Source organism: Gastrolobium bilobum, unplaced genomic scaffold (assembly GCF_033153095.1).
Source record: "Gastrolobium bilobum isolate Gb01-03AN ecotype WA unplaced genomic scaffold, APGP_CSIRO_Gbil_v1 utg19911, whole genome shotgun sequence".
Taxonomy (NCBI): Eukaryota; Viridiplantae; Streptophyta; class Magnoliopsida; order Fabales; family Fabaceae; genus Gastrolobium; species Gastrolobium bilobum.
In genome coordinates, this window is record NW_026898798.1 from 130,861 (window position 1) to 143,326 (window position 12,466).

A 12,466-nucleotide genomic window follows, 5' to 3' on the forward strand; every position below is an offset into this window, starting at 1 on the left:
AGCTGGAAGCTGATCATCTTCACTTTATTTGGGGCGAGCGAATCAACCAAAATCACCAAACTGAAGCTAAAACTTTGACCTTATTATATTCACTAATGTGAGTGATTACTTAATGAATTTAAATACATGGTTATGTAAATACTGAGAGGTTCATGTCATCTAAAAAAATAAAGTATTTTCATCAAATCATTGCAGAAATTAAGAACAATTTGAATGGTGCAATTTTAAAAGAAAGGACAAGGCATCAAAGCAAAATCAAAGTATATCTTGAAAGGACAACACTTGTTTATATCACTCTTTCCCACTGTTAGCTGATTTTAAGGGCAAGTGCAACCTTTAAAGGAAACCATATCAAATATTCACGGATATTGGTCCTGTATTATAAAAATTTCCCTCCTTTTAAATAATATAGTCTTTGTTAAGGGTATCCAAATTAAATATATTAGTCGAGATATCAACTCATATCATTATCCGAGGTATGGTTAGTTCTCTGTAATTGATTGATTTGACATAAAAAGAACATATTTATTTTAACTAGGATATCTGTGACAACATTCATGTGTGGATTTGTTGATGTCTTGAGATAGTTCAACAATAATCAAATAAAATACTTCCAAAGAATAATGTGTCAAATTCAAGCAGTTATGGTTTAGAAAATGAAGGATTAGCTATTTGACAGACATATTCTTTTTTCTTTTGTCTTTAATTTAGCGTCAAATTAATTGCAATTTTATGCACTCAATTATGTAATGGTAAAACGAATGAAAATAATATTTTCATTGGTTTATGGAATCATAAGCTGAGCAAGAACTATTTGAGCTCTATAATTTAAGGGTTTAATATTTTTCATGTAGGAGTTAAAATTATCTCTTATATATATATAAAAATATGTAAGGTTTATATTTTTATTTTCTTTTTTTTTTACATGACTTCACATAAGTTCTACATATTTTTATGTGTGTAGAAAGTAATTTAATTCATAATTTAATTTAATCCATTGACACAGTGGGGATAAAAAAGCAGAATTCAAATAGAATAAAAAATGTCAATTATATTTTCAGTTTTCGAGACAAAAGGAAATGATTTTTTAGTTATCAGAATTCAAAAAACCATGAATCATAAACGATGAAGCCAGCTGAAAAATAAAAAATCTTTCCAACCAAGCCACTTGCTCTAATTCTATTTTATCTCTGGAAAAAGTGTTTATCCTTTTAAATGGTACAACTCATATCTTTTCACTCTCACGTGATACCCACACCTTTATATTTTTTTGTCCACTCTCTTTCTTCTTTTATCTATCTCTTTCTCTCACTTAAAATGACACAACTTTACATCATTTAAAATGATACACACTTTTCTCTTTATTTATATATTTTAAAACAACCAAACCACTTCTTTATGACTACGGGAAGAAGGCAACAAAAGGACCAACATAATTCTATTGCGCGAATTATATATATTTACAGTTGAGATTTTGCATTATTAGCCTATTCAACAAAAAATAGTTTATCATTATCTCTGATCACATCAATAGAGTCAATTTCTGCTCCTTCTTCGTTAGTCACCATTGCTTCTTTTGCCTCAAACCCAAAATTTTCACCTGTTTATAAAGAAGATACCATACACAAATTTAATCCTATTAAGACTTCAGAAATTTCTTTCTCAAACAATGTACACAATAATATAGAGAAAACTATATATATATATATATATATATATATATATATATATATATATATATATATATATAAGAATATTGTAAGAACCAATTAGTGTTACTACCAATGTTACAATTAATTTCACCGTTAGATCAATTATATTGATCCAACGGTTATATTTATTTCTATCTTTGTATGGTTATGATTCCCCATATTTAATACTTTATATTTATTTTCACCTTTGTATGGTTATGATTTTTCAATATTAATTTCACATTAAATATGGGGAATCAAAACCATACAAAGATGGAAATAAATATAACCGTTGGATTAATATAATCGATCTAACAGTGAAATTGATTGGTAGTAACACTAATTGGTTGTTTCAATATTCTACCCCTATATATATATATATATATATATATATATATATATATATATATATTTGTTGAATTACATAGAGAACAATTTATAATTTAACAACAAATGGATTTGACAGAACTGATTTGTGGGAAATTTGAAATTTTACCTGCAATAGTTTTGAGCTCCTCTAATGAATCAGGCAACCTTATTAGTTTCCCAGCTTCCATGAAACCTTTTTCTCTTCTCACTAGAGGGTGACCTCTATATATGCTTACTCTTAGACAATTTAGTCCATTAGATCTTCTACAAGCAGTTTGCTCCTGCTGCTCTTGAAGTGGCCCCCTTAATACAAATTCACTGGGTATGGACTCAATTACAGTAATTAGATGCTCAATTTCACGTTTCTTTAGCATTTCATTTAAGGTGGATGCAGAAAATTCATGAGTATATACATCAGAGACATCAGCACCATTCATGACAAGCAACTGAATCATGTCCACATGATTTTCTGCCATGGCAATTTGGATTGCTGTTATACCATGGCCATCTTTGGAGTCAATGTTTAATCCTTGCTTTAAAAGCTCATTCATTACTGCTAAATCATTTCTTTTTGCTGCTGTACATAGGAGATCACCTGCTATTTGTGGATTAGAGAGAGCAGAAAACTGATAGAGGATCCGGAATATAGAGTAATGTTTTGAAGCTATAGCATCCCATAATGCAGTGTTACCATTGTTGTCTGCCAATAATGGGAATACAAAATTACTAAATGAATGACAAATATATAATCAATCAAGACAAATTCACTAGGGATTATATATGTTTAAGAAAGGGTACGTATAGGCATATTATACCTCTTATATGTACGTTGCATGCATGCTTGAGTAAGACTTTAACACACTCTTCATGCCCATTTGATGCTGCTATGTGCTGCATATATGACAAGCGACAAATTGTTAGTTTTGACAAACTAATTTTGCTAATACCTTAGTAGTTTTAAAGTTGTTATGATCAGAACTATAGTAAAGGAATGAATTTTATAATGTATGAACTTTTAATTTGATTTTAAGGAATATGAAAAGGAATAAATGAGAGCATGGATATTAGACATGAACTTACCAATGGGGTTTTCCCTTTGGCGTCTCCAATGTCAGGATCAAGACCTGCTCTTAGAAGCTCCTCAAGAAAAGCAGCATTCCCTGTGCTGGCCACAGTTAGCAAGTTCACAGCCATGTTAGGGTCATCTTCTTCCACATTCTCAACCATTAAATCTCTTATATTCAGATCGTTAAGCTGCTTGACATGCTGCATTTGCGTCACATGTATTATGAGTTATAGATTTAAAACCAAAAGCATTATGACCAGTAGCCCATAAGCCAAGTTACCCCACCTGAATGAAGTTTTTGAGTATTTTTATATTGTCTTCTTTTTTAATCTGCATTGCTTCTATAAGAGTATTGGTTTTCAGCCTCAGGAGCTGCGTGAGAGTCTTGGTTCTATAGGTATAGCTCTGAGGTTTACAACAAAGTGCACCAACTTCTCCAAACATGTCCCTTGTTTGTAGAGTCCCTATAATTCTTTCTTTCTCCATTACACTTTCGATGATCTCCACTTCTCCGGACACTATAATATAAACATCATCTGGTGCTTCGTTTTGCATGATAACATCCTCTCTAGGTGGTATGTATTCTGCCTTCATTTTTGCCACCTGTATACATTAACAATTTTCCCCATTAATTTGATTTTCCAATGATAGATTTATGTCAAGACAATTGTTAGAATCAAAGATTAGTTTCATACCAGGGATAACAGAATTTCTTTTGAGACGCCTTTGAAAAGATAGACATTGTCTGCAGTTTCAAAAAACAAATGCTGGCAGATGCTTTTGCAAATGGACTTTGGTAGCTGTTCAATAAGCTGATGCTGATTCAAGCTCTCTGCCTTATATCTTAAACACATGTAAGCCAGTATCTGCTCTTTTAACCTTGAAGGCAACCGATTTCGGCACACAAAGTTTGATGCTGCTTCAATGCTATTTCTCTGCACCAATCATGTGTAATAGATAATGGTATGAAGTTCTTTACATGAGACATTGGTCACAGTAACATATAATTCTGGTTTTAGTCCAAGATATTGTCCATCCAAATTATGAATATGAAATAGGACAAACAAGATCTTCAACTCTTGATAACCATAACCTATATATATAGATTACTACTTATATAGTACATGATCTTAAGTTTATATCTCCTATAGGTGAACCTAAGAAAAGTAACATAAATGTGAAACAATACTTACAAATTCCATGGTACGGCGAGTTCCCTCAACAACAAGATTTGTCATGTTGCCAATCAAGTAAGCAGTTAGGCCAAGGTTGAAGAGCATGTAGAAAATAATGAAGATCATTTCCATAGTGTTCACGGCATGAAGGTCACCATAACCTACAGTGGTCATGGTGGTGATGGACCAGTACATGGCTGAGATGTATCTGATTTGAAGGCTTGTCTCTCGGAAGTTTGGGATCACAGCTCCAATCCATGTCTTTCCTTGGTGGGGGTAGCGATCAGCTAGCATGTAATAAAGGCACCCAGCACAATGAACTGAAAAAAGTGTTACCTGAACAAAAATTTTACACAATTGTTTCAATATTCTCTCTTTCAAAATTAATCCGTGAATTATTTTGTCAAAGCGAAGGATATGACTGAATGTGTATATATATATATATATATATATGGGGCAAGTTATATTTACAAACTTTTTTGTTTACAAATTACATTGTCTTCTTCCGGGAGAACACTGGTTACACTATGTTCTCCCGGGAGAACATAGTTTAATTTGTAAAAAATTTTAAAAAAAGTTTGTAAACAGATTGTTTCCCTATATATATATATGTGTATAATGTGACTTCTATTCTCGCAAAATAAGAAAAAACTTCATTTACAACAAGTATTGAACTACAATTTTTTATTTTTTAAAAAAGATATTCATTTTGGCACCTAATAGTACTTTGTAAAAATGAGCAATTTTATTGAATCAATGTAGCAGATGTTTATTGACTAAAACATACATAAGAAATATTTTTCAAAAAGGAGTGAAATGAAATGTTACATACAAAAAGAAGCCTAGCACATCGAACCCAGAAATAGCTGAACCTGATGTCTTTCTCAAGCCTGGCAAATGAGTGATGATACTGGATCAATGTTAACATGGTAATAACAAGAAACCCAATGGTGAAATAGTAAAGAGAAAGATGGAAAACCTTGTGAAGTATTGCTTGACCCGTCTGAGTCGCCAAAATCTGAGCAAGCCCAACAGGAAGTAAGGGAGACCCACTTTTTGTTTACCAGTGATCAAATAGCCTATTGCCTCATATGGTATAGTTGATGCCACATCCATCACGAACCATGTTGACAAGTACCTACCACAACATTACTAACACTATCATCATTAGTTTAAACTTTAAACTACGCATAACTTAACAAGAGAAGACCAGCTTAGCTAGCTACATAGTCCAAATCCATCATCCTTGACATTACTTCATGTAAAACTAGTTTGGTCGGGTAACTACATAAAAAATTGACTAGATTATCTATCTTAAAATTTCACGTAACTTTATGATTGTAAATTTTTTGTGTTTGTTTATCTTTTTATAAATATTCACAATTTTGATTGAAATTCATCTATGTAATGTCCATAACGAGAGATACATACGAAGTGTTCAGATGGGGTCTATCATTTTTTTTAGGATTTTATAAGAATTATGTTATAGGAAAAATGATTGTGTAATGTTATAGAGATTCATTTTGCGTGCCGTAATTTTTTTTTTCTTTAAAAAGTGTAAGCTCCACAAAATATTATACGTGTAAAAAAGTTTGTTATGTCATGTTAAATAAAAAATGCAAACCTTTTTTTTTACGCATAATTTTGATTTCTTTAAGCTACCGGTCCCATTATTTATATTGGGGTGGCCCGTGTTGACTTTCTAGTACCTACAATTTATTTTCTGACATTTGGACCGTGGCCCATATTTTAGTGGTTGAAGTTGGACCAGGTGTCCAGTATACTATTTAATAATTAATACTACAACAATCATCTTTATGATATCATTATTACGCCATAAGGCTGTTTTGGATTGAATTTGATTATTCAAAATCAACTATATAATGAAAAGTTGGTCTAACAAAAATCAATCTTCAGTGGAAATTAGGCCCCATGTTTACCCTCTTTGTAATTTGGAAAGGAAAGTAGAATCAATCCCTCATGCAGCTTCCAGAGAAAGAAGAATAATATGATAAATCATATCTAGTTCTTTAAGGTAATATAATATCGAATATTATATTGTAATTGAATTTTTTTCATTAAAATAATAATACTTTTACTTTACATCCTTACATTCAAATGTTTAGTAACAATAAAATAATAAATTGATCTCATCACTTTTTTCTAAAGGACCTATACTATACATTTCCTTGAAAAGTTATCAATTATTTTAGGAGTTTGGTAGAAATATCTAGATTGCAGAATTTTTTTAAATAAATTAGTTTCTTTTTGTTTGTCCTGATCAAAAAGAAGGGAACTAACAGTATAAATAAGAACCAAGAAATTAGCAGGTAGAAATAGGTTTCTGCAGTAGTAAACAAAAGACTCACTTACTAACAGAGTGGACATGAAATCAGTGATTGACTAACCTCACTACAATTTTTTTGGAGTCTCGAACTAGTAGATGAGTTGTTCGATCAATGTAAGCCACGAAGAATGTCAAAACAATATCAACAGCGAAGAAAAGATCAACAACATTGTCTCCAATGTAGATTTTCCTATTTGGAGATGAATGCATGAAAGCAACTTCAAAGGGATACACCCATGCAGAATAAGCTACCAGAAGAACCATAAAACTCTCCCAACACCTGCACATACATGAACCAAAATTAAAAAAGAAAATTCAAACCCCATAAATTTGTGAATACCAATCATACTATTCTCGTCATGTATGCTTCTAATTATGGTCAAAATCAAATATTTAAGTGTTAAAAGGAATCAATCAATTTAAAAGCTTAAGAGAAAGGACTTTCAAAAACTGTATATTTTTTTTTATATATACATAAAAGTTTAGGCGGTTAGACACTAGTGTCCCATCAGGATCAAGGCAGACTCCCAACTTTTTTTAAAATTTCTAGGAGAGATTACCAACAAGGTTCTCTTGTGAGGTATGAGCCTAATCCTTAACCAACTATGTCATCTTGTTGTCAAAAAACTTATATATTTTTTTTTTTTTTTATAACTTGGAGGGTATTCTCATTCAACCTCCTCCACTCACTTTGTCCTCGGAGTACGGTTCAAAGGCTAACTCCTCGTTAGAACAACGGGTGCATTGAGCTTCGCTACCGGAGTAAGGATGAGACTAGTCCCCCTTGAGGAGAGAGGCATGTTCTCTGAGGTTTTGAACCCTGAACTAAGCAAATCCTTGAAAGCTTAGTTGCCAACTGAGCTATCTTTGATGGTTAAAAGAAAACTTTATATCTTTAACAATAGGATATTATATAAATTGGTTAATAAACATTGATAAGAAGGCACCTAGCAGTGTTAGGCAATTCTACCTGTATCTTGAATCCATTGGGGATATGATCCACCCTTTTGAGTCTACAGGATTCTGGTTTGAAACACCCAGTGGGGGAAGAATGAGCTTTGAAACATTTTGTAGATTGAAAGAAGGAGAGATACAATCTTCTTTAAGATGATGCTGGTGATTCCTGTCACTCTCTTTCAAGCTAGAGGCTAGGTGAGGATTATATGAACTGAAATTCCTCTCCATTCTACAAGACAAAAATTCTTGGTATATATGTATATATATATATGTATATCCCCGAAGGAGGGATGGAGAGACTAGAAGGTCATGGAGATAAAAATTAAAGAGGTTTTAGATTATAAGAAAAATATTGGTTGAAGGAGAAAGGGAGAAAGAGAAAGCTCTCATGAATACATATATGGAGCTAGAGTTTTAATGGTGAAATGATGATATTATTAATGTGGGTGTACGTAGGAGAGTAGGAGGTCCTTTCATGTAGCACAAATGAGTTCTAGTGGCCAACGAAATTAAGGTGTTGATAGAGAATAGACAGCACTTACAACACTTGATTATAAGAGGTAAGATCAATTTGAAGTATCGTAGAAAATGGAGGGGATATATTCAAGACTTGGCTTCATGTGTGGTGCAGATCCATGTACCTCGTGCCACTTCCTCCCTCTTTCCTTTTTCTTTTCTCTCTCTCTCTCAAATAATTGCAATATCATTTTCTGATGTTACATATTTTTGGTCGACAAGGTTACAATATAATAAACATAAAAAACGCGTACAAAGTGTGTGACCTACAACAAAATGTTGCGGTTATAAAGGCAAAGAATCATGTCCTCCGTGTGCCGTGTGCATTGCAAGAATTTATGTGGTTTTATCTTTGCATGATACAAGCAAAAATAGGCAATTTCTCTTTGATTTTATTATAGCTTTTGAACTTTTGGGTCTGTGGACGCATAAATAAAGTTGAAGGCTTTTGGGTTGAGTTAGCTTTTTATTCTAACACAGGCCATTAGGAGCTACTGTGCTGGAATGTTGCTGTCAATGGTTACTATGGCTACATCAAATTATATGATTTCTAACACATCGTTAGTTGGAAGCTTGAAATTAATGCCATGGGTTGGTGACTTGGTGCATTTGTTAATGGGTTGGTAATATCCAAAAAAACGGTAGTGACACATTTCTTAGAAATCAAGGGTTGTATATTGATTAGGATTTTAAAATTTTAAGATAAAAAATCTTATAGATTTTAAAAGGCTATATAGAATTATAGTGACTTAAAAGACTTTTTTTACAATCAAGATTTTATAAAATTGAATTTTGAAATTTTTTAATAAAACTTATAAGATTTGAAAGAACAATATAGATTTATATGATTTTAAAAAATCATATAAATTAGCATTCAAAATTATAAGAGTCAATAAAAAGGGATAGGTTATTCTACCTACTCCTTTCTTGTCTACCTTTTGCCTACCCCTTTCATAACTGTTGGATCACAATTTAATCCAACGGTCCATAATTACGAAATAAAATAACATTTTTTTCCTTTCTCTCTCCTCACTTCCTCCCACACCCTTTCTCTCTCCTCTCCTTTCACTCTTCCCCACACATTCTTTTGATTTGTCGATACCTATTTTTTTTCCTTATCTTTGATCTCTGCCGAGATTAACGCGCGCGGAAGCATTATGCGATTCATCGACCACAGTTTTTGAAATCATCGTTCTTATCAGGTTTTTTTTTTGGACCTTCTTTTTTTTTTTTTTTGATAACATTAAGGGGCGAAGCCCCAAACAAAAACAAACTAACAACCAGAAACAAAAAATAACTATCCAGGGTCTATACCCCTACAAGAGGAGATTCCCTGAAGATCGTGATCAAATAACTGAGCTGGACCTTCTTTTCAATTTACCTATTAAACGCTATGATCATCATAAGTTAAAAATACATAAGAATAATAGAAACGCTGCCAAATCTAGAATGGCATGATCAATTTTGTACTTAAAAAAAGATTCATCTACATCATTATTGTTCCTATAAGACAACAACTAGATAAGAAAATCACAGAATCATGAAAAAGAAACAGCTTCCAAAACAAAGAACCCCAAAACAAAAAATCTGACATGACATCTAAGCAACTACACTCGAAAAAGCCTTAAGAAGAAGCAGCTTTTGGCTCTTAGGACGGACTCCGGAATCGAACTCATCTTGAAACCAACCCATCGATTTCTGAGCTTCCATAACGATCTGGGAAAGACCTGGAGTGAACAAAAGAAGAAAAGGGTAATTGAAAAATGAGAAATTGAAGACAGAAAGGTTCCAAATTTACAAATTGAAATTGAAATTGAAATTGGAGGAAGCAATATACCTTCTCTGACAGTTTGCATGAAATTGAAAATGAATCGCATAGCGTTTAATAGGTAAATTAAAAAGAAGGTAAAAAAAAAAAAAAACCTGATAAGGACGATGATTTCAAATGTTGTGGTCGATGAATCGCATAATGCTTTCGCGCGCGTTCACTTTAGACAAAGGAAAAAAATAGGTATCGAGAAATCAAAAGTATGTGTCCGGATTGCAGAGGAAGAGAGAAAAGGGAGGAGAGAGAAAATGTGTAAGAGGAAGTGAAGAGAGAGAAAGAAAAAAAAGAGTTTTTTATTTCGCAATTATGGACCGTTGGATTAGATTGTAATCCAACGGTGATGAAATGTGTAGGCAAAAAGGGAGTAGGTAGAATAACCTATCCCCAATAAAAAATAACAAAGAAATGCAATAATATTAATAAAAAATAAAACTTAATATAAAGTTGATGTATTACTAAACAACAACTCTCTACATATTTATATTAGCCCTCCAAGTATTAGCATCTTCTTGTTCCTGCTCTTGGGTTTGACCAAGGGGATGAAAATTATCTTCTTCATTTGATATTAGAGTTATACATATATGATTAAAGGACCCATATTTTTTTATTTATTAAAATAATTCGAAATTTGCATACAAAACCTAAAGTTCATGATAAAATTTGGTTTTGGAACTTTTTGTAATTGATTTTAGAAACCTTGGGGTTTTTGTTCTACGTGATAAAATTTTTATAACCATATATCATATGCATGTTTTCATTGAGTATTCTAAGAAAATTTCAAATCTGGATTTTCGGATTTTATTACATGAAAGTTTAGAAAATTTCTCAAATTACTCTCAATCAATACATTGAAGGGAAAAGGAAGTATAATGTTGTAGGAAAATGTTTAGGTTACGTTATAGAGATAGAAATTGTGGGACCCACACTTATTTTTAAAAACCAAAAAAATAAAAAAAGTGTGGGTCCCACAATCTCTATATCTATAACATAACCTAAACACTTTCCTACAACATTATACTTCTATTTCCCTACATTGAAACCTTAAATTGCTCTTGGGCTTTTGAAAAATAAATTTTTAGTGATCTATTACACAAAAATTATTTGAAATTGTTTCCTATAGCAAAAGAAATTCGTTCATAAATGTATTGTTACGAAACATAGGGTTCATATTATAAAAGTTTTAATTTTTCTTTAAATCGGTCTTATTTCATTGATGTAAAACGAAAATTGGTTTGGAGGTTTTTGTTTCTCTGTTGTTTTTCCACTCTTTGATGTTGTTTTTAATACAAAAGTACACTTTTTTGAGTCAAGAAAAATCGCGACCTATAGTTTGACAAATCATTTTTCAAACTTCCAAAAGCTCTAAAGAATCATTCAAAAATCTTCTATTTTTGAGATGAATTAGATTAGAATTTTGTTAGGTTATTGTTTCTGAGTTGTTTTGTGATGAAAATTATTTAAAAATATGCAGTTTTTGAGCTTTGACGAAGCTCCCGTGACGAGTGGGTGGACCCTCCAAAAGAATAAGACACTCCAATATAGAAATCTTAAAAAATCTTAGGGGGTAGAGTGAGATTGTGAGAGAGGCATCTTATTTATATTTCTCGCTAAAAAATCTCACGAAATCACACCAATAGAAAATCCATTAAAATTTTCAGATTTTTGAATACCACAAGATTATTTTTTCTTTATTTAAGATCCTGATTGAATATTTCCTGATTTGGATGGATTCTAAAATAATTTTTTAAAATTTTAATCGAATACCACATGATTTTTTTTTCATCCTTTAATATCCTAATTGAATACCAAATGGTTTTTTTATCCAAAAACAATCCATTAAAATTTCAATCCAATACCTCCCTTAAAAACAATTAATACAATTTACCAAAAACAAAAACAAAAACATAAACAAATATTACAGTTACAAAATAAATAAGTAAATAATAAGAAACATAGATTAATTTATACAGCATCCACTGTATCTTTCTACTTATGTCTGATTGTTCACTGCATTATAGCAGAATTTTTGTTCTTTTCCTTCCCCTCCCCCTGCGATTTGGCTTCTGTATTGAGCAGATTTTTCAGCGTCTAGCGCTATGTGTAAAATTTCCTTTGTTTAGTCTCTGTGGGGTTTTCCCCTACAGTTCACCAAAAAAAAATTGAATATGATATGAACATGTTGAAGATGCATTTGACCAACACAACCATTCGTATGGTTTTTTTTTTTTTTTTAATATTCCAATCGGTTCATCGCTTCGTTACGAGTCTGATTCGAGGTGAGTCCCGAAATTAAGGCTTTAAACATCTCTCGAAGATGGTACCGGAGAGCATCGAACACATGCTCTCATCTCTACTTGTTGCCAATTGAGCTACCATCGTTTGGTCGCATTTTTTTTTTCCAAAAAAAATGGATTGCATTAAGAAAAGTTAGTTACGTAAGGTAGTGGTCCTGTAATTCTGATAAGATTACGACCGAATCTAGCAACAATGACAATTGACAAATTTAAAAAATTCTCC

General features: G+C 32.0%; 1 protein-coding gene across 5 annotated transcripts; it reads right to left on the bottom strand.

Annotated features, from left to right (window-relative positions):
• Nucleotides 1-1,252: 1,252 nt before the first annotated feature.
• LOC133284210 (potassium channel AKT2/3) lies at nucleotides 1,253-8,279 on the bottom strand. 5 transcript variants are annotated; one of them, XM_061481200.1, is made up of 12 exons: nucleotides 7,619-8,279; nucleotides 6,710-6,928; nucleotides 5,281-5,439; nucleotides 5,134-5,191; nucleotides 4,320-4,637; nucleotides 3,822-4,061; nucleotides 3,412-3,729; nucleotides 3,141-3,326; nucleotides 2,876-2,951; nucleotides 2,412-2,760; nucleotides 2,188-2,321; nucleotides 1,253-1,600 (listed from the first exon to the last, which is right to left on the bottom strand). In XM_061481200.1, the coding sequence occupies exons 1-12, from the start codon at nucleotides 7,831-7,833 to the stop codon at nucleotides 1,488-1,490; spliced, it is 2,385 nt and encodes a 794-aa protein (XP_061337184.1). In that variant the 5' UTR covers nucleotides 7,834-8,279; the 3' UTR covers nucleotides 1,253-1,487. The 5 variants fall into 5 exon arrangements, with proteins under 5 accessions (XP_061337184.1, XP_061337183.1, XP_061337182.1 ...); XM_061481199.1 differs by having other exon boundaries at nucleotides 2,188-2,338; nucleotides 2,399-2,760; XM_061481198.1 differs by having other exon boundaries at nucleotides 1,255-1,600; nucleotides 2,188-2,760.
• Nucleotides 8,280-12,466: the final 4,187 nt, after the last annotated feature.